Source organism: Taudactylus pleione, unplaced genomic scaffold (genome assembly GCF_031769625.1).
Source record: "Taudactylus pleione unplaced genomic scaffold, aTauple2 ptg000703l, whole genome shotgun sequence".
Lineage (NCBI taxonomy): Eukaryota > Metazoa > Chordata > Amphibia > Anura > Myobatrachidae > Taudactylus > Taudactylus pleione.
Genome location: NW_028285105.1, coordinates 4912997 through 4940104, shown reverse-complemented (window position 1 = coordinate 4940104; position 27108 = coordinate 4912997). Strand labels below are relative to the sequence as shown.

General features: G+C 43.5%; 1 protein-coding gene across 1 annotated transcript in view; it reads right to left on the bottom strand.

Annotated features, from left to right (window-relative positions):
- Window positions 1-2602: 2602 nt before the first annotated feature.
- The window catches only part of LOC148477656 (N-acylethanolamine-hydrolyzing acid amidase-like), a 74470-nt gene continuing 49964 nt past the window's right edge, over window positions 2603-27108 (bottom strand). Inside the window, exons 6-11 of the mRNA XM_088456390.1 lie at window positions 22523-22695; window positions 16276-16338; window positions 15067-15133; window positions 8169-8197; window positions 7799-7872; window positions 2603-2754 (exon numbers count right to left, since the gene is read on the bottom strand). Of these exons, the coding sequence (XP_088312516.1) occupies window positions 2603-2754; window positions 7799-7872; window positions 8169-8197; window positions 15067-15133; window positions 16276-16338; window positions 22523-22695 (558 nt within the window). The remainder of the gene's footprint in view (window positions 2755-7798; window positions 7873-8168; window positions 8198-15066; window positions 15134-16275; window positions 16339-22522; window positions 22696-27108) is intronic.

Below are 27108 nucleotides of genomic sequence, written 5' to 3'. Positions count from 1 at the left end.
TCTGCATTCCTTCATAGACCTGCTGTATGCCATATTCATTAAAGCCTATATCTTCATCCTGGAAACAACGTGCAACTACCTTATCTGCGGATTTATTAGTTATCTGTGTGCAGTATCCTAAATATTTTTCTGCTGACAGCTGCCTTCGTCTGCTAACCCATGCAACTTCCAAAGATCATTTCAGTGTACTGATTACTTCAGCTAAATTCCAGCTGGCTTCATCTTAGCAACTGTGCTGTATATCAACATCCAGCTTCCATTACAGATCTTCCCTGAAGAAGGTGCATGTAATAGTGTGTATCCTGTTCTTCCTGAACTATCACACAGTTCTTAAAGCACCACTCACCTTCAAGTGTTCTAGGTTTGGGCAGTGTTCAGCCAGGGCAGTGTTCAGCCACAGTCAGGCTATCCACCAGTGCCTCTACCTTGGTTTAATATGTCCTGCCATTATTCCTGTTAGCTCTAACTATTAAATAAAAGCACCATTGCTGGACAATAATTCATATACATTAGTATAGGTTTTTTTTCACAATAGAGAATTACAATGACAAATAACAGATTTTCTGAATGCAAATATAAATGATTTGTAGAAAAATACTGAACAGTTCTTTCCAATAGCACAAGTATTTTCCACAGTAGAGAATTCATTCAAAATAAAAGGTTTTCTAAATGCACAGGTAATTGCCTTGTAGAGAAACACTAAACAGTTCTTTTAAATAGCACAAATATTTTCCACAGTAAAGCATTGATGGCAAGTAACAGGTTTCCTGAATGCATAGGCAATTACATTGTAGAGAAATAACAAGTATTTTCCATAGCAGAGAATTGCTAACAGATAATGGATTTCCTGATCAGCACAAGTACTTTGCACAGCAGCAAGCTATTGGGTAGATCTTCAGAGTACTCCAATTAGTTGCCCTGTAATGAAATGCTAAACAGTTTTTTTTTAATAGGCACAAATAATTTGCACTGTAGCAAGATACTTAGCAGATCCTTAGAAGAATCCAGGTTAGCTTCACAATAGAGAAATATCAGCTGGTAACAGACTTTCCGAATGACACAGGCAGATGAACTTCACTCAGCAGCTCAGAGCAAGAATCAATGTATGTATCAGGACAAGATCAGAATCAGTCTGATTACAACCCACAACAGTGGAGACTCCCTATAAGGGCTGAAAATCCTATCAGCACCAAATAACCAGCCCTATCAGCACCAAATAACCAAGCAAGGCTCTAACCCCAGCTTCAGCAATCAGGAGTCAGAACGAAGCCCAGCACAATGAAACCTAGTCTGCACAGATGATTGCCAGGAGACTAACTTTAGCTTACAGAACTAACCTGACCACAATCTACTAAAAAGTGCTTATTCCAGGTTATAACAATAATCCATATAGACCATCGCATCCTTAATCAAATCTGATAAAGGTAACAAGTCTGGTAGGGGAGACCCAGAATTTAACCCTTCAATGAATTAGTCAGCCCTTATTGGCCCAGGCAGCTGCCAAGACAGGCCTGGAGATGCCCTAGCAGTGATCGATTTACTGATCCCCTAACATTTCCTATCTGAGCTATCCTTCAAGGATGCTGCATCAGGAATGGGGATGGTGGTGGCCTTAGGGCCTCATTCAGAGATGTATGCTATGATTGTTTAGGGTCTGCACATGTGCAGAATCGATTCTGTGCATGTGCTGAAGGGGTCCTGTTATCTTGCTTGCAAACCTCACCCAAGCAACAGCATGATTGACATCTTGCAGCATTTGGGGGTGGAGCATGGGTGTGGCTGGCCACCATTCCCGGAAGCAAGGCGTGTTGCCCCCATTTTCCGGGAGGTTGATGCAGATTTCCTGGCCTCACAGTTGCCAGGACCTGGCCAGGTTGCGGTATGCTTCAGCTACTGCAACCTGACCAAAGGAGCAACCATCTGTCACGATGGTTGTGATGGTGATCCCAGGCTGTTGGATCGTAGATGTAGCAAGGAGTAGTCTGTTTCCTACAGACACCTCCTGTGTGTACGGCTCTGCAATTCCATCTATCTCTGAATCAGGCCCCTAGCCAGCAATGTAATGTTGGCAAATCCTATCCAGATCCTCCTCTGAGAATGGATAGGAAAAAGTGAACCGCTTTAGTACTTGGAAATGCTGATCTCTGTACGGTTAGAGTCAGAGAGAAAAAGGACTGCAGATTTCTTTTTGCATTTCAGTAAGAAAACTGGAGGAATGTAAGGTTCCACCAGATTTTTTAAATTCAAGGCCTGGCGAATTGTTAAGACCAATTCCTCCACCCCTTGGTGGATGGAGGTTTCTCTCTCCCAGGTAGCTGGGTCCACAAGTTCTGAGCTCATGCCAACCTCCCACTACTCCACTTCAGAGAGATCTGAATTGGATTCCTCTGGTATCTGGGCCTGCACAGAGCTCTGATGCAGGAATGGCCTGACGATGACGCCTCACAGATCCTATCCAATGATGAGGCCAAAGAGTCCATCTTCTGCTGCATAGAGCTATCCCAGAAGGAAGCCTCTCTTCTGGGTAATGTCCACCGGCAGGAACATAGGGACATGTGAAGAAGATGGCACATGAGGAGGGGCAGGGGAAGGGAAGAACTGGTCACTCACCGGACACTGATGGTCTGACCTTTCCTGTGCAAGTTCTGCAATGGAGTGCACCAACATCCTCACTGGGTTCCTTCATCTCAGCTGTTACATCTCCAGAAGGGCACAAAGCTTGGTTCCTCGCAGCACAAGACGTGCAGCGGTCACCTGGTTAAGAATAGCCATGGAGCAATTTAACCTAGTATTGGGAACACGTGTAGTATGACACCGACTATTCCTGTGCAGACCGGGACCAGTAGTAATATTTTCAGATATAATGAAAGAATAGAAATAAAACAGTAGCCCTGATTCAGAATTGGGAATAGAGTTAAGCTAGCTACACACTGTCAGATTTTCTTGATCGGGATGAGGAACGGGACAATTTTCCAGAAAATTGAAAGCACCAATATCTGTGCTATATATTATGCAATTTTCCATAGAAGCTACCGATTTTCCACCCACCACACTGATTTTGCATATGTACGCCCACAAGGATGATGACAGTGACAGGAGAACATAGTAAATATGGGCAGATTATTGAAAATGCACACACACTGCTCGATATCGGGAATTTGAGGCTGAGATTTTTGTTCTTGACCGACAGATCAGATAATGGAAAGAATGAGTTTGTGAATGTTTTCTTACCGTTTTACCGGTGAAACTCTGAAATGATCATTCATACACACACTATACAATAAATCAGGCTATTATTCGCCAGATTATTCTGGCGAATTATAATTTGCCAATCAGCCCAATAATTATTATTCGCCAATCGGCCCAATAATTGTATAGTGTGTAGGTAGCTTAAGAAAGAGCAAGTAACTGTGCATCTTGGTAAACTATGTTGCACTTCAGGTGGGACAGAGAGATTTAGATTTGCCCAAACTGAAATCTAAACTGCAGTGTAAAAATTAAGCTGTTTAGCACTTGTGGTCTACATGCAAAAGCAGCCAGTATTTACCCCACATGCAAAAAATATTATGTATTTGCACCCCTTGCAGTGCAATATTGTTTGCTTTGTACAGTTACTTTCTCTATCTTACTCTATTCCCAATCTGAATTAGGCCAAGTGACAACAATCATAAGAACACAACCAACACAGAGTGAAAATGTACTAACAGAGTGACACACAGTTAAAGCCCCTTATTTATTTTTAATTTTTTTATGCTAAATGTTTAGTGCCCTCTGCAAGCCTCACAAGATACGTTAAACCTGCAACACATAAAAAAAGGCAGACAACAGTAGCATAGCCAGGGATGGTTCTAGAGGCGGGTTAACAAGGCCATCGCCCGGAGCGCCGCTCCCTAGAGGGCGCTGCCGAGTCCCCATAAAAAAAAAATCTTTATAAAAGTATTGGCGGTGACCAGGGGCGGTCCCTTTTATTCTTTTTAATGGCCAGCAGATGCCCTTTGCACACCCCTTCGTTCCGCTGGCTGCCACGATCGGAGTGCTCCGATAGGGCAGCGTTTACAGCCTCTGGCCCTCTGCACATGAGCAGCCAGCAGCTCACTGAGGCTATAGAAAAAAATGGCCGACGGGGGAGCTGCAGAGACCGTCAGTCACCACTGACGGCTCCGCCTCCAGACCGCCCTCCCCTGCCTCCAGGACCTCCAACCATCTCCGTCTGCTCTGGGGCACAAATTACATCTGCTGCGGCTAATAGTAAATAATAACTTCACTGCTCCGCTGGCTACCCGGCTGGCTTGTGTGAAGTTATGGTAAGATAAATTATTACCCCCACCCCACCCAAAGGGTAACCCCGACGTCCCGTAGGCCCCGTCACTACTCACTTGAGTGTGGCCGGGAGTCGGGCGCCGGCGCATATCGCGTCATGATATCATTTTGCTTGACGCTCAGCTGCTGGGACGGCCCTCCTCCCTGTATCCCTGGCCTCCTGCTGCTATATATATGATCCATGCACCGAGGAGCAGGGAGGCCAGGAAATGTAGAACTGACTGCTGCCGCCGCCCGCTGGGCGCACGGACAAGTCAGCTGTGTGCCTGCAGCTCTGCTCTGCACCTCCACTGTCTGTCCCAGCGGACGTTTATCTAAGTAAGTGAAAGTGACATCTAGGACAGACAGTGTTTGTTTTATTAACATTGATAGTGCCCCTTTTCCTAATTATATATGTAGGCAGTGTCAGTTTTCTTATACATATATCTATCTATATGTATATACTGTATGTACATCTATATATATATATATATATATATATATATGTATTTGTATAATAGTATTTCTCTATAATATATATATATTTCTATATATATATATATATATATATATATATATATATATATGTATATATGTACAATAGCATCTCTATATATTTATATGTATATATATATATATATGCATTACTGTGTAAGACATACTGTCTAAGGCGCATTACTGCGCACAGCAATTAATTGAGGGGAGAGCTTGGGGGAAGCCCAGCACCTCTGTAAGTGCTGGGCATGCCCTAAAGTGTGATGAATTGGGCTGTTCCGCAAGGACACGCCCCCTTTCCAGAGAAGCGTGTGCACCTAAGGTGCATGCAGAGGAACGCCCTCTATAAAAAAATTTTTTTGGGCGGGGGTGCAACAGGGAACTTTCGCCCTGAGCTCCACAATGTCTAGAACTGGCCCTGAGCATAGCTATAAAGTATGCTACTGCCACAGACCCCAAACATCATAATAGAGTTGTATGAGGAACCACCCAGGCAACTGGAAAATCCGGACTTGCAAAGAGGAAGACGGCTGCTGCAGGGAGGCAGAGCTAAAAATGGCATGCTTATAAGGGCCAGCCCAGATGGGCACAATTGGACAAGTCCTGGCTGCTGAGTATCCTGAGGAGCAGGACAGCGCAGTTGTGGGAAAAACCATAGCAAGCCTCGTAACAACAGTTCTGAGGCGCTGCGGAGTGGTTCCAACCATGGCTCCTGGAGTTTGCAGTCACGACAATCACAATGGATGCCTGGAAGTCTTGGTCTTGGACAGGCACTGTGGACAGGTTGCAGTAACCTTCCTCACATGTCCCCCTCCAGCGGAGTTCATAGCAAAACTCCGCAGCAACCCTGCAGTTCAAAATAAAGTGGCAAAAAAAACTAATCAACTTACAGGAAAAAAAATGATGCCCAGTGCCTACTCCTTGAGCACAAAGAAAGTAACTGAGGAGCTTAGTCCTATGGTGGAGGTAGCCCACAAACAAGTTTAATTTGAAATTGTGTCCTGGAACAGTACCCTCTACACCCCAGTTATTCAGTGACCCCATGGAGGATGACAGATAAATACTGTAAATGTATTATATACCTCCGTTCTATAACACTAATCTACAGTAATTCTTGTTAGAGCATTAGTATGCGAGTGTAGTAGTTTTGGTGATCGGATACGAAGAGGAACACCTAGAAAGAGTGACTCTTGTAGTCAGAGAAGAATCATTTGAAACATACTGTACAGTACAGTCAGGGTCGGACTGGGACTAAAAATCTGCCGTGGCATGTAAAGCATACAGGCCCACCTCGCGATGGCATGTGGCTGCGGGTATCCTTCTCATGGCCCCTTGAGCGACTTCCCGTCTCCCTCAGTATGTGCAATGTGATGTCCTTCTGTCATGCCTTATATCCATCCAATTGAGTTGTTCGTTTCGGCTTGTGAAAGAGCTGTCTTTTGGGATTTATGCACCACTTACACTCCTATTAGTAATTGGTTTATACAAAGAGTTGAGTAACATCTCCAGTTTTGTGACTTGACTGATGCACAGTATAATCCAATTCCACTAAGTCCTGGATATCTGTCTATATTTAGCATTGTGTTATTTGAAAATTTATATTTTATATACTTTTTATACAATTGCTTTTGTCCAACTTGTTTATTTAAATATATGTCTAATGTATAATTATATGGTAATTGTGATGTTTTAGTATTGTTCTTGATTCCCTCTATTTTTCAGTAACATAAAAAAACATTGTTGGTTCTTTTTTGACATTTGAGCTCCACAAGCGCTCCTTGCCACATCTACAAGTCCTGTTTGCCTGAGGAGGCTAGCTATCCCTTCCCTGTTTCAGCAGCTATCAATATCAGATTGTATTTATTTACAGTGCACTATTTTTTATATGTTAATTTCTTTCGTCCTTTTTTTTCTCTGGAAGTTGGCTGTGGTTATTTTGCTAAACTACATTAAAATACCTATCATAGTTATCATCATCATCATCATCACTAGCATGATGATATGCTTAATAGTTTGAATATCCTGATTTGTATGGATCATAATAGCATATATGTGTAATTGCGTATTTTTGCATGAATGATAAGTGTCAGCAGTTTTTGATGTAAATGCATCCAACTCAGCATCAGTCCTATAATAATCCAAGGCTTCTGAAACAAAGTATGGTGACACCAAAATGTGTAGAGACATTCATGGTGTGGCGCACACAATAACAGCAGGGTAAAAGGCTGGGTCCAGTGCGAGAACATCCCCTGGTCAATCAACAGAGTAAGGGGAGGAGAGTGTGCTTTGTGCTTTCCTACTCTCCCAACGGTTCCATTGGATACTGCATGGGCATCTAGAAGTAGCCAGGGTTGAAAAACACAAGGTGGGGAGGGGGATGGAAGGGTTATATAAAAAAAATGTTTGGAGTGTGTTCTTTGGGTGGATACGGTGAGATGGGGACGTTTAGGGGGTTATTGTTTTTTTATTTAAATAACTGCTGGGAGTTTGTGTGCTCAGGTATGTCTAGCAGATTTTAATAATACAATAAGATTAATTAATATTCATTATTATTTCTTTAACATTTTGTTTCATATATGTGGATGTCACTCTTTAGTGTGTCACGGCAGAAAAAGGTTGCAGTGAACAGTAAAATCCCTAATTTCATCCAGAAATGTCTCTTCATTTGGCTCCTAATGTGGCTGTGAATATATACTAAGTGGTTGGGTAACATATAAGATTTCTTTAGTGGCTCATTCACGTTTTCTCACATGTCCATAGAAAGAAAAAGCATCAGAATTGCATTTGCATCAATGTAGAAAAATTGGAAAAATATTGTGTTACTCAAAGTGCAACATACTGTAGTGTTCTAACGTTTCTATACTGAGAAGTGAATGTTGAAATTTTCTATGTATTTTTCATGTAACCACAGCAAAACAGGACTGGAAAAAGTATATACTGTAGCTATGGGTATGCTATACACAGAATACAAGTATTGCCTGTAATCCCCATGTACCATGCTCACCTTTAATGACCCTGATCCTAGATACATAGTCTTGTGGAGAAGCTGCGCTCATCATTGTAGTATGGATTGTAATACTAAAACAGACAAAAAAATATAAACATATTATATGTAATTAAACAAACTGCATATTCATTATAACTAGGGATGTGCAGGCTCGGATAGGTTCGAGTTTGCACGTGGAGTTCGGATTTTTCCCTCCAAAAAAACGGAACTCAGAACGAGGCAAAACGTCATCTTACATGGACGAACATCATCATTCCTGGACAAATTTTGTGACATGGCAATTTTTTCTGTTTGACTGGGTACATGCTTTGACTTTGTGAATATGAATTACAAATAAGGTATTGTATATGGAGTTTAATATACTCACCGATTTAACACCTTTGGAGTAGATAACACCTACATGGATAAATATATATATACAGTATGATTAATACAAAATAAAACAGGGTGTATGACAGATTTAGTTCTTTGCACAGCCACCTCCCAGAATATACAATGCCACATGCAGCAACAATCACACAGAAACTGATTCTAACAGGAATCCTACAACACAAGACTTACTGCATATCTAGCTGTGAATAAACACTGTCCCTTACTAACATTGTAGAGGACCAATACCAAATGTTAAGCATCACACATGCAGGGAGGATTAATGGATAAAACTTGTATGTTACCAGTATATGTCAATGTCATAAAATAACATTACAAACCAAATTATACAGATTACAATATCACAGTTGGAGAATGCTACCTACTGTCTCCCTGTCCCGCCAGTATACCTTTTCAAATATACTTAACCTGTAGCTGCTGCTATGCTCCAACATAAACAAGTTTACTCACTTTTTACAGGCTCTTGCAAGATAGCATTGCCTGCATATTTCTTAGGCAGTGGGAGACTAGTAATTTATACTGTAAAGGGTAATAATCTAGTGGACACATACAGTGCATCCAGAAAGTATTCACAGCGCTTCACTTTTTCCACATTTTGTTATGTTACAGCCTTTTTCCAAAATGGAATAAATTCATTTTTGCCCTCAAAATTCTACACACAATACCCCATAATGACAATGTGTAAAAAGTTTTTTTTTCGAGATTTTTGAAAATTTAATAAAAAAAAAAAAACTATGAAATCACATGCACATAAGTATTTACAGCCTTTGCCATGAAGCTCAAAATTGAGCTCAGGTGCATCCTGTTTCCACTGATCATCCTTGAGATGTTCCTACAGTTTAATTGGAGTCTACCTGTGGTAAATTCAGTTGTTTGGACATGATTTTGAAAGGCAAACACCTGTCTATATAAGGTCACACACTTGACAGTGCATGTCAGAGCACAAACCAAGAATGAAGTGTAAGGAATTGTCTGTAGACCTCCGAGATGGGCTTGTCTCGAGGCACAAATCTGGAAAAGGGTACAGAAAAATATTTGGTGCTTTGAAGGTCAAAATGAGCACAGTGGCCTCCATCATCCATAAATGGAAGAAGTTCGGAACCACCAGGACTCTTCCTAGAGTTGGCCGGTTCTCTAAACTGAGCGATCGGGGGAGAAGGGCCCTAGTCAGGGAGGTGACCAAGAACCTGATGGTCACTCTGTCAGAGCTACAGCATTCCTCTGTGGAGAGAGGAGAACCTTCCAGAAGGACAACCATCTCTGCAGCAATCCACCAATCAGGCCTGTATGGTAGAGTGGCCAGACGGAAGCCACGCCTTAGTAAACAGAACATGGCAGCCAGTCTAGAGTTTGCCAAAATACAACTGAAGGACTCACAGACCATGAGAAACAAAATTCCCTGGTCAGATGAGACAAAGACTGAACTCTTTGGCATCAATGCCAGGCCTTATGTTTGGAGAAAACCAGGCACCGCTCATCACCAGGCCAAAACCATCCCTACATTGAAGCATGGTGGTGGCAGCATCATGCTGTGGGGATGTTTTTCAGTGGCAGGAACTGGGAGACTAGTCAGGATAGAGGGAAAGATGAATGCAGCAATGTACAGACACATTCTGAATGAAAACCTGCTCCAGAGCGCTCTTGACATCAGACTGGGGCGATGGTTCATATTTCAGCAGGACAACCACTCTAAGCACACAGCCAAGATATCAAAGGAGTGGCTGCAGACAACTCTGTGAATGTACTTGAGTTGCCCAGCCAGAGCCCAGACTTGAATCCGATTGAACATCTCTGGAGAAATCTGAAAATCGCTGTGCACCGACGCTTCCCATCCAACTTGATGGAGCTTGAGAGGTGATGCAAAGAGGGATGGGCAAAACTGCCCAAAGATAGGTGTGCCAAGCTAGTGGCATCATATTAAAAAAGACTAGAGCCTGTAATTGCTGCCAAAGGTGCATCAACAAAGTATTGAGCAAAGGCTGTGAATACTTATGTACATGTGATTTCTTCATTTTTTTTTTTTCTCTTATTAAGTTTGCAAAAATCTAAAAAAAAACTTTTTACACATTGTCATTATGGGGAATTCAGTGTAGAATTTTGAGGACAAAAATGAATTTATTACATTTTGGAATAAGGCTGTAACATAACAAAATGTGGAAAAAGTGAATCGCTGTGAATACTTTCCGGATGCACTGTACATCCCTTCATCCAATTTTATTGCATTCATCCCTTCATCCAATTTTATTGCATTCATTTGCTTTCAGCTATACATCAAAAAATTTAGATTTAAAATTCAGAGACAAATCAATACTACTTAGTCTATAATGGACTATGTATGTTCATTATTTGCAGCAAATCTCTTAAAACATGTCACCTTTTATGAAAGGATGTACTTATAATATTATGATGTACGTATAACACCCTCCTGGGTTATTGCAGGTGCCTACCAGCATAACAAAGTAGAGACTGAGATAGAGGATCAAGAACACTTCTTAATTAAATCAATGTAAACTGTTGCAATGAATGTCAGATTATCCATTGTGTAATCATTAGAACCCGAGAACACAGGCTATAGAAGACCAACAATCTGATGCTCTGGCGAGGTGACTGAGGATCTGATAGATTTATCTGAAGAAAAACTGAAGGAAGAACGATTCAGGCAGCCTGAATCGTCCACCAACACACTGCTATAAATAAAAGGCCTGCTTTCTATTTGTATGTAAAATGCAGGAGTCTCAGTTGCACACACGTGTAAGTATATCATAATTCAAGTATATCATAATTCACCATCCACATCAAGATGTCCAGCTAACAGAGTGTACCTACAACAACTGTAGACAATGACAGTCACAATATTAGGGTTTGATATTCATGGGTTTTTAAATTGAGAACTACCTGAGCTTTAGGTAACCAAGAGGCACCACAGTGACCATTACTTCTTCCCCAACACTACTAAATGAGGTTCTCAATCAAGCAGAAAGAGTCTAGCCAAACAATACAAATTTGGCAGAGGCACCTATGGGCATGCTTCTTACAAACAGGCCAATCAGCATAATTTTAGCACAAGGTAGTAATAATAATAATAATAATAATAATAATAATAATAATCAAAGTGCTTTACATTTGCATTAAAAAAAGATACAAAATAAACAAGCATATGGAAAAGAGGGCTAAGCATTTGGGTTGTATTTTCCTTTTTAAAAAAAAAAAAAAAAAAAATACAGGGACATTAGTGAAATACTTCAATAAACAGGTAAGTCTTTCTTCTGTTTTTGAAGGTTTCTAGAGTGGAGGCCTCTCAAACTGTGCAAGGAAGCAAGTTCTATAGTCGGAGCTACAAAGCTATAATCTTGACAACCAAATTAATTAAGGGAGATTCTAGTTACTGGCTAATAGTTCTTTAATCTGCAGATTGAAGTAAGTGAGTGGGGGTATAAGGAATCAAAAACTGCTTCAGGTAACTTGGACCCAGGTTATGTAGTGCAGTAAAAGTTAGTAAGTCAATCTTGAAATAGGTTTGCCATTTTACAGGGAGCCAGTAAAGGGAGTAGAGAATAGGTGTTATGTGGCAGGAGAGTTTAAATAGTAAAAAAAAGCCTGGCTGTTGAATTTTGCATCAGCTGTGAACGGTGCAATTATTTTGCTGGGAGACCCAAGTAGAGGGTATTGCAGTAGTTCAAGTGTGATGATACGAGTGCATGTATGACTTTAGGTAGATCTCCTGAGGGAAGAAAGTGCATCACCTTGGCTGTTTCACAGATAAAAAAAAGAAATATTAGAGCATGGTTTACACCATATGTTTGAAGACGCATATCCACTACACAATATCGCTCCATGAACGATATCTTGTAGTGTGTTCCCGGCAGTGGTGTGCTCAAAGTCCTTAATGACATTGAGCACACACACTGAACGATATCATTCACGATATCATACAGTGCCAGCACCCTCCCTCATCCCCGAACCTGCACAATCTGACAATATTGTCAGGTTGGACAGCAGGTTCGGACGATGAGCGACGTCGTCAACTTCCACCGGGAGCGTGAATCGCTGGTCGTTGACGGCATATCCACTGGCTGATATAATGAATTATATAGTTATTGTTCAATAGTTCATTGTATCAGCTAGTGGATACGCGGCTTGAGTGTCAAGCCACAATCTAGGATAACATAAACATTCCACAAATGTTCAATGCACTGCAACTCTGAACCCCAAAGCATAAGTCGAGTTGGTTGGCTAAGGTTGGCTAAGATATTATATCTTGTTCTTTGACGTAAAATCATATCATAAGAACCTCTGTTTTATCAGGATTCAGTCTGACTCCATAGTTGAATTCCACAGCGCTGATGCTCTTTCTTTCTCCCTGCCTGCCACCCGGTGCATTCCTCGCCGCAGCTAGCCGGGCCCAATCTCTCTCAGGACAGGAGAACGCAGGTATATTGACCCTGCCCTGTGCCCCCCCTTCTCTTGGCCAGCCAGCGCTGTTCCCCCAGTCCAGCCAGTCTTTCCTGCGCCCAGCCCCCCCGTTCAGCCAGCCAGCCTTTCCTGCCTTGCCCCTCCCCCAGTCCAGCTAGTCTTTCCTGCACCCCCCTCCTAGTCCAGCCAACCAGCCTGTCTTCCCTGCACCCCCTCCCCATGTCCAGCCAGCCTACCTGTCTTCTCTGCCCCTCCCCTACTGCTCTTTGCCCCCCTAGACGAACCAGCCTTCCCTGCCCTTTGCCACCCCAGTCCACCCTTCCCAGCCCAGTGCCCCCCCTTGTCCAGTGTTCCCTGCCCTGTGCCATCCCCCACCCCCTCCCCCATGCCTAGCAATCCCTGGTTTTTGCACCAATTGAGGCAAACCTCCTGCTGTAGCTCCATCCACATTATCCACCACTCTGCCTACTGTATTTTGTTAGTACCGGGCCCCAGAATTCTGATGGCAGCCCTGGATAGGAGACTATCACTTTGATTCAAAGATTAATCAAGCTCAATGATTGTCAACTATATTTCAAAACTATGGTGGACACAGAAGAATTCTGCTTCATTGTATACTGGGAATCCTCATATAAGTGAAAGCTAATTTCAATCTATTAACATGGAGTTTATTCCAGGATGTGTCAACTACATTACAGGCAGGTATTCTCAGTGTAATTTATTTACCCATGAAAACTGCAATAGAACTAGGACACGAAAGTAGATTCTAAGAGGATGGAGCTCTTGTATCAGACACATTCTCCATTACCTGCAATGTCAGCCTCTGCTTTGTTTTCCCTCTGATCCTGAGAATACTTAGCATGATTGTTGAAGACAGGGCAAAAGGTATTATGGTCTTCCATTGTGACTAAAGTGGCTTTGATACCCACTTCTAGCTGTTAATTTTCCTTACAGATCATTATTGAGAAAAAGCGTTTCTGTCTTAGGGTGCCAACAGAGCATGATTCATAGCTTTGTCAGCACTGACATATTGCAAATGGATAGTATAAGTTTATCAGCCTATGTTTCTACTAAGGGGGTGATTCAGCTGCAAAGTTGCACGCAGGCAGCTTTGCAATTCCGTCCTTGCAAATATGCAAATGCAGCAGGAGGTGTATGACAACCCCTGCTGCATTTGTGATCCCAGCACTGCGACCAAGGTTGCGATGATGGACAGCGGCGGGCCACCAGCCAGCAGAGTAAACCTCAGAATGTGTCCTGCGCGCACACAGAATCCCGATATTCAGGAATCTGCGTTCAATGCTGAATTAGCCATTAAGTCATTTGTCCAACCTTGGACCTTCATGTAGTGTTGCAAGCTTTTGCTACGGAACCGTGGTGCTATTGGAGATGGTTCTATTAGGGATATTATCTTGGAAGATTACTTTCTTGTTAGCCATAAATATGTATTTTTTCACACTTTATTCTTGTAACACTCTTAACACTGAGTATGTGCCTTCATACACCTCATAATCTGTAACACTCCACTGCAATTTTCACCAGTGTGATGCCCTGGGTTGGTTCTCGACTGGGCTGGTTTGGGGGCACCCTGTGCCCGAGACGTGAACCCCAAAGTGTTAGGGACTTGCCCGACAACAGGTGACCTGGACGGTGAAGATCAGGCCCATATTTTTGGTCAAATATATGCTAACAACCTCTTATATGATATTTGTAATGTCATTACATTTTGAGTAGTAATGATTGCATAGTGCATCTGCATCCATTTTTTCTAAGCGTAGTACTATAAATCTCAGCAAGATAGCACCTCTCATTACAAGCAATTAGGGTGTGCAATCTAGAGCCACTCCCCTTGTATATAGCCATAGCATTTGACAGAAACTTCTCTAAAATCAAAGCTTTTCAAATAATTTACTTATCTTTCCCCAGTACAATGTATTTATGTTTATGACCCAGGTTATCTGTGCAGTCCACATAAGTCAGAATATCATTCTGCCTAATCTTTAAAGTGAAGAAGGGGAAGTTCGTAGTTTTTTTAGCCCAAATTAATTATTATAGTAAAGCTTGCAGGCAGTATATCGATAAAGAAAAGAATAGTATTTTATTTGCTAGGGGACAGCTTTCATGCACCCTCTTAATAGTGACTATTGCCATAGTGATAGGAAAATTGGTCCAGGCAAGTTAAGTAGGACTGTTATAGAAAGATGAGGGGGTATTTAATAAATGCCGTCTGTCCACACACGTCAGGACTTGGTTACCTCGTCAATGACCAGTGCCATTATGAATTTAGAAAAAGCATTTTTATGCTAGCAAATCAGTGACATTCAATAGAAAACCACATCCAAAATCATAGTTTACATTGAGATAAGTAACAACTTAAAAGGTAGACCACTGTCGATGGAACAAAAAAAATATACTATAAGAATTATATACTGTATACAAATAAAATAAATAAGCAAACCAACCGTATATAAGGAAGAGTTGTTGATGTTTTCCTGCCCAGTTGCATTCAAAGCAGAGGTACCAATAATCCTATGATGCAAAAATATATTTAGGGCCTGATTCTAAGGTGGTTGTAAGCAACAAAGAGCAAGTAACTTTGCTCCTGGACAAACATTATTAGTAATTATTGACATCCTCGGACTTTCATTCACTTGTCATGCAAACATTGTCCCTTTAAATAAAGATGTAGTTTGCACCTCAATAACCATGCCAATTTGCTTGGTCTCAGGGCCGGCTCGAGTCATGTTCGACCATAGAGGGCGCACCCCTCCCAACATCCCGATTTCAGATGGACAGCACTGTTCCACCCGTAGGCCGAAGTGTCCCGCTGGTGGTCTGGTCGGGAGGTTGGACACCCCCACCGTCGAAGCTGTGTGGTGGTGCCGGACCCCGGAGTGGCTGAATGGATGCTGTGCGCATGTGCGTGGCATCCATTCAGTGCCGGGAGAGGAATGACGGAGTGCTGGGCTCGCCCCCAGCCTGACGTTACACGGGAGGCGTGTCATGCGGACACGCCCGCAAATAACATCATCTAGGGGGCAAAGTCTATGGTAATTAGTCCACTCCCCCATTTTTGGTCACACATCGGCTTCGCCGCGTGCGACTACCCAGGCGGCACACTAATATATATATATATATATATATATATATATATATATATACATATACAAATGAAATGAATAATGATGATGATGATAATGATGATGAAAACAGATTGTGATACATACAACTACAAAGAGTATTTATGCTGTTTTCTTCTTGTATATTGGAAATACTGACTGTGCAAACCTAGATCCTCACTATTAGGCCTGAGTCTAATAGGGTACACACTCTATAGTGGATAGATGCACAAGAACAGGCAATATAGGTCACTAGGAGGGCATTCACATACTGTATACAACACAAGGGTTAAAATAAATGACCATATATAAGAAAGAATAGATTATATTTTATTTAATTAAAAACATATATGTAGGGTTATTTTAACATCTGTCCTAATAATATAATGGATGCCCACGATGCAGGGCTCAGGCGTTCCTCAATGATCCCAAAGAACAGCACATGCCTTGTACCTTAAGAGGAGTCAAACCATAAATACTGTATAAAAGAATGATGATCCAGCACGATCATTGTAATTGGCTACATTCTTATTCCATGATATTGTTACATACCTTCTCTTATCATATACGGATGTGTCTTGCCATCTATCATCATTTGTTTGCAAAAGAAACCATCTGCATATGCACAACAAACATAAAGCAAGTTAGCAAATAAAAAAGAGATTTGAAACAATTTATATGAAGACCAATAAAAAATGTTGCATTTCACTGTTTATTCAGTAAAGTGTAGTAGATGCTCTGGTCTAGCACCCCCACACCCATCACTCACGACATTATGAAATCACACAGAAAACACTAATGGCTAAAGTATAAATATGCAGGCGCATCCCCTGGCTGGGTTGGGCCGGGATGCCAGCGGTCATAATACCGACAGTGGCATCCTGATAGTCAGAATCCCCACGCATGCGGGTAATACCCTAACCCTCCTCCTAACCCACCTTTCCCACTGCCTAATCTTAACCCTCCCCTCCTGCTGACTAACCCTTAAACTTAACCCCCATAGTGCCTTAACCATAACCTTTAAACCTAACCTGCCCCCACCCCCCCAATACTTACTGTCGGGATGTTAGCGGTCGGGATTCTTTGACCCGGATGCCGACTACATCCCCCCCTGGCTGGTTTATAATAATGTGGTATTGTGGCTGGGATATATTTATATGGGCATCTCTGCTAGTCAGTGTAAAATTATGTGGTCTAGTTGTAATTTCTGGTCTGGTTTATAATATGTGGGCACATACATTATCTTTCTCATATGATGCCACACTCACTTAACACTAGCTATGAAAGTGTATTCATTCCATTTTATGCCCCCCTTCTTTAAAACCGCTTAATGCTAGTTTTATTTAGGTTACAAATATAAAAAGTGGGCAGAGAATATAATCATGTGGGTACCTCGCTAACAAGTTTGAATAGGGTGTCAGTTACATATTTATTTCAACCTCTCCCTTCAGCTGTAGCGTCCTTTGGAGAATAACCAACTATGAGAACATATTACATGTAGGGTAGCCACAAGGACATTCAGTCATAGCTGATATTTCATGAAAGTATTTTCATACAAATGAACCTATCTGGCTGCCTAACAAGAGGTTATTCTAATGGGGCGAGTGGTACAGAAAGGGTTATCCAGAGTAAAGAGTGCAATATACATATTCGGGATGAGGGGGCTGAGAGATCCTCAAAGTTACCCTCACCACTAACAATGTATAAAAGTTAGAGGTATTGGACCAGCCCAGCCTGCTCAGTGTTACTAGTAGTCACCATGTTACATCTCTCGCACAACCAGGCACCCAATTGCCCTGTCACCCCAATAACTGCACACTACCATCACTATTCCAGCTTACTCACTGTCATAAAACATGTACTGCTCTTCTGCACCTCAATATCGCCTCCCCCTTCCTAGGTATTAATTAAAATGGTGTACCCCAGGTGCAGGAATGGCTCTAGGAATGTTCCACCTGAGTGGCTGCACACAGAGGGCGTGCCGACTTTCCCCTGCCATTTTCCCTGTCTGACAGCAGCCTGGCCCTAACTGTCACTCTGGCTGTCTCTATGCAACCTTCCGGCTGCCCAACAGGCTTCCTTCGGCTTTAGGACACACCCACCCACGGCCGCCACCCTATACTAAGCCACCAGTCCCAGCCAGCCAGGATTGGGCAGTGCTGGCCTGGGGGTGTGTGAAGTCATACGCAGGGCCAGATTAACAATGGGGCGGATGGAGCTACAGCTCCAGGCCTCCACATAAAAATAGGCCCATTGTCATGACAACACGATGTTGACTGGCCATCTCCTCTCCACCCGCAAATCCATTAATCATAAGTAGTAAAATTGTATTTCTATTTACCTCACAAAATGAAGCATTTTTTTATTTTACATATTTAGGGAGTCCTTGGGGCTGAGAGTATAGCGGTGTACATGCCCACATGACACTGGTCACACCTCCTCTGCTTCTCATAATAGGCCCTTGTTCATTTTCAGCTCCAGGCCCATGTGGCCCTCAAGACGGCCCTGGTCATACGCAATCCCTGCCCACACAGTGTCTGATTCTGGTGGCAGTGGACGTTACTAGTGACTGGGCTGCTGCTAGCGGGCAGGTGGCAGCTGTCCACAGCCACCGGACCAGCAAGCAGACTTGGAGTGTGAGGTTCTGATTTTGTTGTGGACTCGGGGTGGTGATAGGAGCAGACTTAAATGAAAAAGTGGAGTTTTTAATAAGTGGCTTAGAAGACATGGGAATGTTAAACAAAAAAGTCCAATTATAGCACTAAAGTGCACTTGATAACTGTAGTGGGGGTTAATGGGAGAATGTCCAGATAGTGACAGGCAGGAACAGTCCAGTATACAGGTATGGTGAGCTGTAACTGAATGCAGGTATGGGGAGCTGTAACAAATGCAGGCAGAGGTAATGAAGTCCATCTGGGAGTGAAAGGAGGCAAGGTGCAGGGAAACAGCAGGTTCAGGTACTCAGGCAGGTGAAAAGGCAGGTGGAGGATGCAGGGTAAGTCCAGCAGGTTGGAGCAGGCAAGGTTCAGGCTAGAAGCGCGTCCAAGGAGACAGGTAAGGCACAGGTACTCTCTCTCAGGCGCAGCTGAGAAATACGTTGCACTGGCAAAGGAAGGAAGGCTCTGGACCTTCCTAAATACTCAATGCCGCGCTTTGACTGGCTGGAATGAGCACATGACCTACAAGGATTGGACAGCTGGAATCACATTGCCGTAGGCAAGATGGCGGCGCCCATGCCAACGGAACGGAAACACCGCCAGACCTCACCAGGCCTAGTGACAATGTGCCCGCACAGAACCATGCGCAGCCAATACCCCTCGCCAAACACCAGCACCGCTGCCACAGACCCCCCGCCATAACAACCTCACAGGTAATACCCGGTGACCACCATGCCGTGACATGGAGCACACAGAGGTCGGTCAGGTGGACGCCGGTGTCGTGACGCGTGACCCCAGGATGGAGGAGACAGACCGTGACTGCCGGCCCGGTGACTCAGAGACTCGGTGAGTGCTGACGGCAATATGTGAATTGAAGGACTTGGAGTAGTTTTTCATGAAAACTGCTCCAAAAGTCCTAAAATATATTTATGTGATACTAATATAATGTGAAAAAGGTGTGACTGTGATGTGAATACACCTTTTTTCACATTTTTTTTGGAAAAATAATATTGATAAATAGGGCCCTTAAAAATGTTTAAAAGAAAACACAAATTGACCACTATTACAAAGACATGTTTATTTGGGGTGGCTTTATACATGATCATGCCCGCATGAAAGTAGAAGTCAATCCGATTAGCCACGAAGGATGCAAGGTGCCGTTGCTGTCATTAACATGACGGCAACGGCACCTCATCTCACACCCCTCACGGCACGCTTCCAGCCCGAATTCACTCAATTTTACTCGCAGCCCTATGGGGCCAATCCATTTAGCCGCAATATACTCGCAACCCTAACTTGCTCAAATGTGCAAAATTGAGCGAAATTCAGGTTGAAAGCGGCTTGCAAAGGTGCAGTGACAATGAGGCCGGCTCAGCGAACAGGTGGTTGCATGAGTACTATGCTTACAGCAAAATTAAAAATAAATAAAATCAAAGTACGTATCTATACATCAACCATGGTGATCATTCCCTCAACTTTGCAGAAAGATGACTGGATATTCAGCAAACCTGGGGCACCGAAAGAGGAGACCCAAACTAGGTTATTAGGGGGTCACCTGGGCAGGGTCGACTCCAGGTCTACTAGCACCCTGTGCAAGAAATGTTGGAGGGGCCCCTCCTCCAATTCTTTTGTAAACTGAACAATATTAATATATTTCCTATCTTTTAATTAAATGAATTAATCCACAGGAAACAGAAAACACAAAGGAGTTAAAAGTAGGTGGCCAAACCATTAATTGAGAAGACACAATGCTGGATGGCAGTATAACATATAGTCATGGATTATATTCCCACTGTTAAACAGAGTGTTAGGTACAGTATATAATGGCTGAGTGCTGATGAGAAAAGGGGGTGTATGACTTGCACATACTAACAGTGGGAAGGTTCATCCAGGACTATATATTATACTGCCATCCGGAGCAGCATTGTGTCTTCTCAATAAACGGTTTGGCCCTCTACTTTTGTTTTATGCCTACTTTGTTCCTCACAACTCCACACCACACCACATCTACCCACTCCATTCCCCCCCCGCCTCCTACGCGCGTCCTTGTCTCTCCATCCCTGTAACCACTCTCCTTAGAGAGCACAACCGTCTCCTACAGTATTTCTAGCCTAAACACAGCAGGACTAGGTTTTCCTGCATATGCTGCAGCACTTGTATATCCCCATACTCACCCCTTGTACCCATATAACCCCCCTCCAATAAAATTTCCCCCCCCCGTCTTTCACCTCTGAACACCACACCGAGTAGCGACACCCCCCCTCCCCCTCATTCCCACTCCTTCTGACCAAAGAGCGCAGTTTGACTTTTCTTATTCTCACTCAGGGCACTGGAAGGCTGAGGCTGTGAGTGTGACAATATCGTCATGACGTCTCTCCCATAATTCAGAGCGGGCCCGCCTGACAGGACGAAGGAGCGGACGGCGGCAGAAGTTGAAGCCGGGATTCAGGTAAGTGGTTTTTTTTTTCTTTACGTGTGTGTTTGTCTGTACTGCTGGTGGGGGAACACTACTGGGGGTACTGCATTGGGGGGGGACTACTACTGGGGGCACTGCATCGGGGGACCACTACTGTGGGCACTGCATCAGGGGGGACCACTACTGGGGGCACTGCATCAGGGGGGACCACTACTGGGGGCACTGCATCAGGGGGGACCACTACTGGGGGCACTATACAGTGGCAAACGCAGGATTTCTAGAGGGGGGTTTCCAAATGCTTGATTTTAGAGTGAATGTGGCCAGTCCATGAAGAGGGCATAATTAGCACTTATCCAGCTTTAATATGTGTCATACAAGGTGTATTGTGTGTATTAATTCCAGCATATACAGGACCAGTGATCACAATAAGCCATTAGATGCGGCAGTAGGGCCATCCTGCCTGAGCTGAATGCTTTTATTTTAGATGTGGGCACCATTCCAGAGTATTAGAGCAAGTCCAAGAGTCTGGGGGAGCAGCAGAGGATCCTAGCACTGCCCTTGACATATATGTACATATTGGGCTCTATAGCAGCACATCCCTAACATTGAAAGTTTTCCAGATCTCCTAGTTGGTGCACAGGTTATTTATTACTGGCTGATACATGGTAGAAGATCCACAGGTGGTGCTGATTATTTCATTTGTGATACTGAGAAGAACATGCAGCACTAGTAACAATCTATTATATTACTATTTCTACTGTGGTCATGGTGTGGGCTGGGGAGGGGGGTTTCCAGGCAGATGGAAACCCCCCTGCATTTGCCTATGCTATATAAGGGGCACTGCATAGGAGGGACCACTACTGAGGGCACTGAATAGGGAGGACCACTACAGAGGGCACTGTATAAGGGGCACTGCATAGGGGGGACCACTACTGGGGACACTGAATAGGGAGGACCACTACAGGGGGCACTGTATAAGGGTTACTGCATAGGGGGTATCACTACTGGGGGCCAGGATAAGGGGGACCAGTACTGGGGGCACTGTATAAGGGGCACACTGGGGGCTTGCATAAGGGGGGACCACTACAGGGGGTACTGTATAAGGGGCACTACTGGGGGCACTGCATAGGGGGGGACTACTACTGGGGGCACAGCAGGGGGGACTACTACTGAGGCCACTGCATAGCGGGGACCACTACTGGGGGCACTGTATAAGGGGCACTGCAGAGGGGTGCAGTTATGGGACAATTAAAATTGTAGGAGGGGACAGTTACGGGTCATAATTGTGTGAGGACGGGGCAGAGTTTAAATACCGCAGTATAGCTTAGTGGCCCTCGGCTTCGTAGAATTTTTTTTATGTGGCCCACACTGCCTTAAAGGTTGAAGACCCCTGGTCTAGTGTGTACCCGTTATGCCGCTGACGATGCACACCCGCGTTGTCAGCGACACCGCCCGTCGGACCTGCATGCACGTCCGATGTGCAATATTGTCAGTGGGGGCCATGTTGCCAAAAGCAGAATGGCCCCTGCTGTTGCTTCATTGTGCACGGCATCGGCAAGTGTGTATGCACCTACCAGGTCCCATTGCTGACGAGGTCGGTACACACTAGACATCGTCTAGTGTACCGGCCTTTAGATGCGGATTGTGATAAATAGAACCCTTAGACAGTGGAGAACCAAACATGTCTTGTTTTGTCAGCATACAGTATATCAATTATACAACTTACCTTCCATTTGAGGCATTCAAATGCAAAACATCAGCTGCCCCTCCCCTGTTTCTGGTAATAACGGCTCCCTCTCCTGGCTTTGTACCAGCAACAATAAGGTAAATTTCAGCAGTGAGGGGGGTGTCTGATAGTAATGAAACTGCTGATTGATAATCTGGAGCCTCATTCAATACCTGATGGAAACAAAAGCAGCAAAATGAGCAATCGGTTTAAATCCTTAAACTATTACTAAATCCCATACAATAGATATATATTTATAAACATTAGTACAGTCTCAGCCTTTACTGATTGGGGGATGCCATGAAGATTATTCATCCACTTTGATTAATCTAAAATAATAAGCAAATTTTTAGTGCAGATGGGGCAAGGCATAAACACATGCTCATTTGCAGAGCCGTAACTAGGCTTTTTGGGCCAGAAAGAGCATTATCCCCCCCCCCATTTTTCAAATAGGGACGTAGGACGTGTGGCCAAGAAGGGGCAGGACAAATCTGATTTGTCCCGTACGATGATGAAGGGGTACCAATCCTGTTGTACCACTTATCCAGGTGTCACTGCCAAATACAGTGTGAATCCAGTGGCTGCAGTGATGATACACAATAGATATGCAGTATAACTCATCAGCTCTAGATGTAGGATAGCGCTGGTGAAGCTGCACCTGCAACAGGATTTGTCCATCAGAATAGCAGCGCACAAGCCTGTAGCTAGCCAGGGGCAAATGCAGGATTTTTATGGGGGGGTTTCCATATATATTTATATATATATATGTATATATATATATATATATATATATATACAGTTCCGTAGTTGCAGGCACTCCTGTTCACAAATAACTTGCCGTGGTGCTCACAATGGAGGACGAATAGAGAAGCAGGGCAGCGTCACTCTCCGGACTTGACAAAGGACCATAACACAGGCATCAATACATGTATTGACGCCTGTGTTATGGTCCTTTGTCAAGTCCGGAGAGTGACACTGCCCTGCTTCTCTCTATATACATATAAATATATATATATATATATATATATATATATAGTCGAAGCCGGATGATTGGCTGAGACCAAATCTTAAATTAATATCTGGCGACGCCATTTTGCATCGCCCCTGATGAAGCCATCTTGTGTCGTCAGCACGAAACCATTGTGTACGATGATATATTTGATTATTAGCGTCGTGCGTCTGCTTTGCTACCGCTTACTGTTGAAAGTCCTATCAAAACCTATACGCACATTAAATAATACATATGAAATATACAAGACGCACAACGCACAATTGCGCTGTTTATCAAAGCACAGACAAGCACAAAACACATAGACGCACAACGCATACTAGCGACTTTACACAATAATCTCACTCTCACACATGCAATCACTTATAAAAAGGTTCCCAAGCATTAAGCTTAATGATAGATGTTTTATTAGCTAATACTTATGTTATGAAATGTAAAGTATATGATGTTTAAGGTATAGAGACTTGGAGACAAATCATGTTTGGTACCATTCTAAATCACTGTTTATTTGCAGATCTCCTGTTCTATCGGCAAGGAGATCGCATAATGCGTCTGCAAGATATGAAATAAGTGGTTAGAATGTATATCTGTATGTAGTGTCTTTTATTAGTTTAAACCAGTTCTTCGGCGGGAAAACCACACAAAGCAACGTCTGAGGAACTGGGACATAGCCCTAGTGACACTGTATGAAGTGTCCAATTACCTGCATCGTACCAGAATGTCCAGGAGCAAGGGTCCTGGGCACTGGTTATAGTATACAGCCATTCTTCTTGGATGACCACAGGCTTCTGGAGAGATGACTGTATACGTGGACCAGTGCACACGCGTATGTATCAGCTTTTACCTTTTGTATTTACTTGCTTTTTGCGCTAATTGTATAGATCACAGCGTGTTATACTTTTCATTGAATGATATAACTTTTTGTGCTTTGGAAGCACAATTGGATTGGAAAGCAATTATTATGTGACTTGTAGTGTTAAACAGCGACATTTTGGGTATATAGATTTAGGGGTATCATTAATATATATATATATATATATATATATATATAGACATACACACACTATATATACAGTCAGACAGTCAGGTGCATAAATATTGGGACATTGACAGAATTTTCATATTTTGGCCTCTATTCACCACCACAATGGCTTTGAAATGAAACACACAAGATGTGTTTTAACTGCAGACTTTCAGATTTAATTTGAGTGTAATTACATCCAAATCAGGTGAACGGTGTAGGAATTACAACGGTTTCTATATGTGCCTCCCACTTTTTAAGGGGCCAAAAGTAATGGGACAAACTAAACAATCCTAAAACTAACTTTCACTTTGTAATACTTTGTTGCAAATCCTTTGCAGGCAATTACAGCCTGAAGTCTGGAATGCATAGACATCACCAGACGCTGGGTTTCATCTCTGGTGATGCTCTGCCAGGCCTCTACTGCCTGGCTTGTTCTTGGGGCATTTTCCCTTCATCAAGTGAAATGCATGCTCAATCAGATTCAGGTCAGGGGATTGATTTGGCCATTGCATAACATTCCACTTTTTAGCCTTAAAAAACTCTTTGGTTGCTTTTGCAGTATGCTTCGGGTCATTGTCCACCTGCACTGTGAAGCGCCGTCCAATGAGTTCTGAAGCATTTGACTGAATATGAGCATATAATATTGCCCGAAACACTTCAGAATTCATTCTGCTGCTTTTGTCAGCAGTTACATCATCAATAAATACAAGGGAACCAGTTCCATTGACAGCCATACATGCCCACACCATGACACTACCACCACCATGCTTCACTGATGAGGTGGTATGTTTTGGATCATGAGCATTTCCTTTCCTTCTCCTTACTCTTCTCTTCCCATCTCTCTGGTACAAGTTGATCTTTGTCTCATCTGTCCATAGGATGTTGTTCCAGAACTGTAATGGCTTTTTTAGATGTTGTTTGGCAAACTCTAATCTGGACTTCCTGTTTTTGTGGCTCACCAATGGTTTACATCTTGTGGTGAACCCTCTATATTCACTCTTGTGAAGTCTTCTCTTGATTGTTGACTTTTACACATATACACCTACCTCCTGGAGAGTGTTCTTGATATGGCCAACTGTTGTGAAGGGGTGTAAATAATTCTTCTGTCATCCACCACAGTTGTTTTCAGTGGACTTCTGGGTCTTTTGGTGTTGCTGAGCTCTCCAGTGCGTTCTTTCTTTTTAAGAATGTTCCAAACAGTTGATTTGGCCACACCTAATGTTTTTGCTATCTCTCTGATGGGTTTGTTTTTTCAGCCTAATGATGGCTTGCTTCACTGATAGTGACAGCTCTTTGGATCTCATATTGAGAGTCGACAGCAACGGATTCCAAATGCAAATGTCACACCTAGAATCAACTCCAGACCTTTTACCTGCTTAATTGATAATGAAATAATGAGGGAATAGCCCACACCTGTCCATGAAATAGCTTTTGAGTTGATAGTCCCATTACTTTTGGCCCCTTAAAAAGTGTGAGGCACATATAGAAACCGTTGTAATTCCTACACCGTTATACAGTGCCCTCAGTAGTGCCCCTTATACAGTGCCCCCAGTAGTGGTCCCCCTATGCTGTGCCCCCAGTAGTGGTCCCCCTTATGCAGTACCATTATTAGTGTCCCTTATACAGTGCCCTCATTAGTGCCACTTATACAGTGCCCTCTGTAGTGCCCCATATACAGTGCCCCCAGTAGTAGTCCCCTTATGTTGTGCCCCCAGTAGTGGTCCCTCTTATGCAGTGCCCTCAGAAGTGGCCCTTTATACAGTGCCCTCAGTAGTGCCCCTTATACAGTGCCCTCAGTAATGCCCCTTATACAGTGCTCCCAGTAGTGGTCCCCCTATGCTGTGCCCCCAGTAGTGGTCCCCCTTATGCAGTACCATCATTAGTGTCCCTTATACAGTGCCCTCAGTAGTGCCACTTATACAGTGCCCTCAGTAGTTGCCCATATACAGTGCCCCCAGTAGTAGTCCCCTTATGTTGTGCCCCCAGTAGTGGTCCCCCTTATGCAGTGCCCTCAGAAGTGGCCCCTTATACAGTGCCCTCAGTAGTGCCCCTTATACAGTGCCCTCAGTAGTGCCCCTTATACAGTGTCCCCAGTAGTGCCCCTTATACAGTGCCCTCAGAAGTGGCCCCTTATACAGTGCCCTCAGTAGTGCCCCTTATACAGTGCCCTCAGTAGTGGCCCCTTATACAGTGCCCTCAGTAGTGCCCCTTATACAATGCCCCCAGTAGTGGTCCCCCTATGCTGTGCCCCCAGTAGTGGTCCCCCTTATGCAGTACCATCATTAGTGTCCCTTATACAGTGCCCTCAGTAGTGCCACTTATACAGTGCCCTCAGTAGTTCCACTTATACAGTGCCCTCAGTAGTGCCCCATATACAGTGCCCCCAGTAGTAGTCCCCCTATGTTGTGCCCCCAGTAGTGGTCCCCCTTATGCAGTGCCCTCAGAAGTGGCCCCTTATACAGTGCCCTCAGTAGTGCCCCTTATACAGTGCCCTCAGTAGTGCCCCTTATACAGTGTCCCCAGTAGTGCCCCTTATACAGTGCCCTCAGAAGT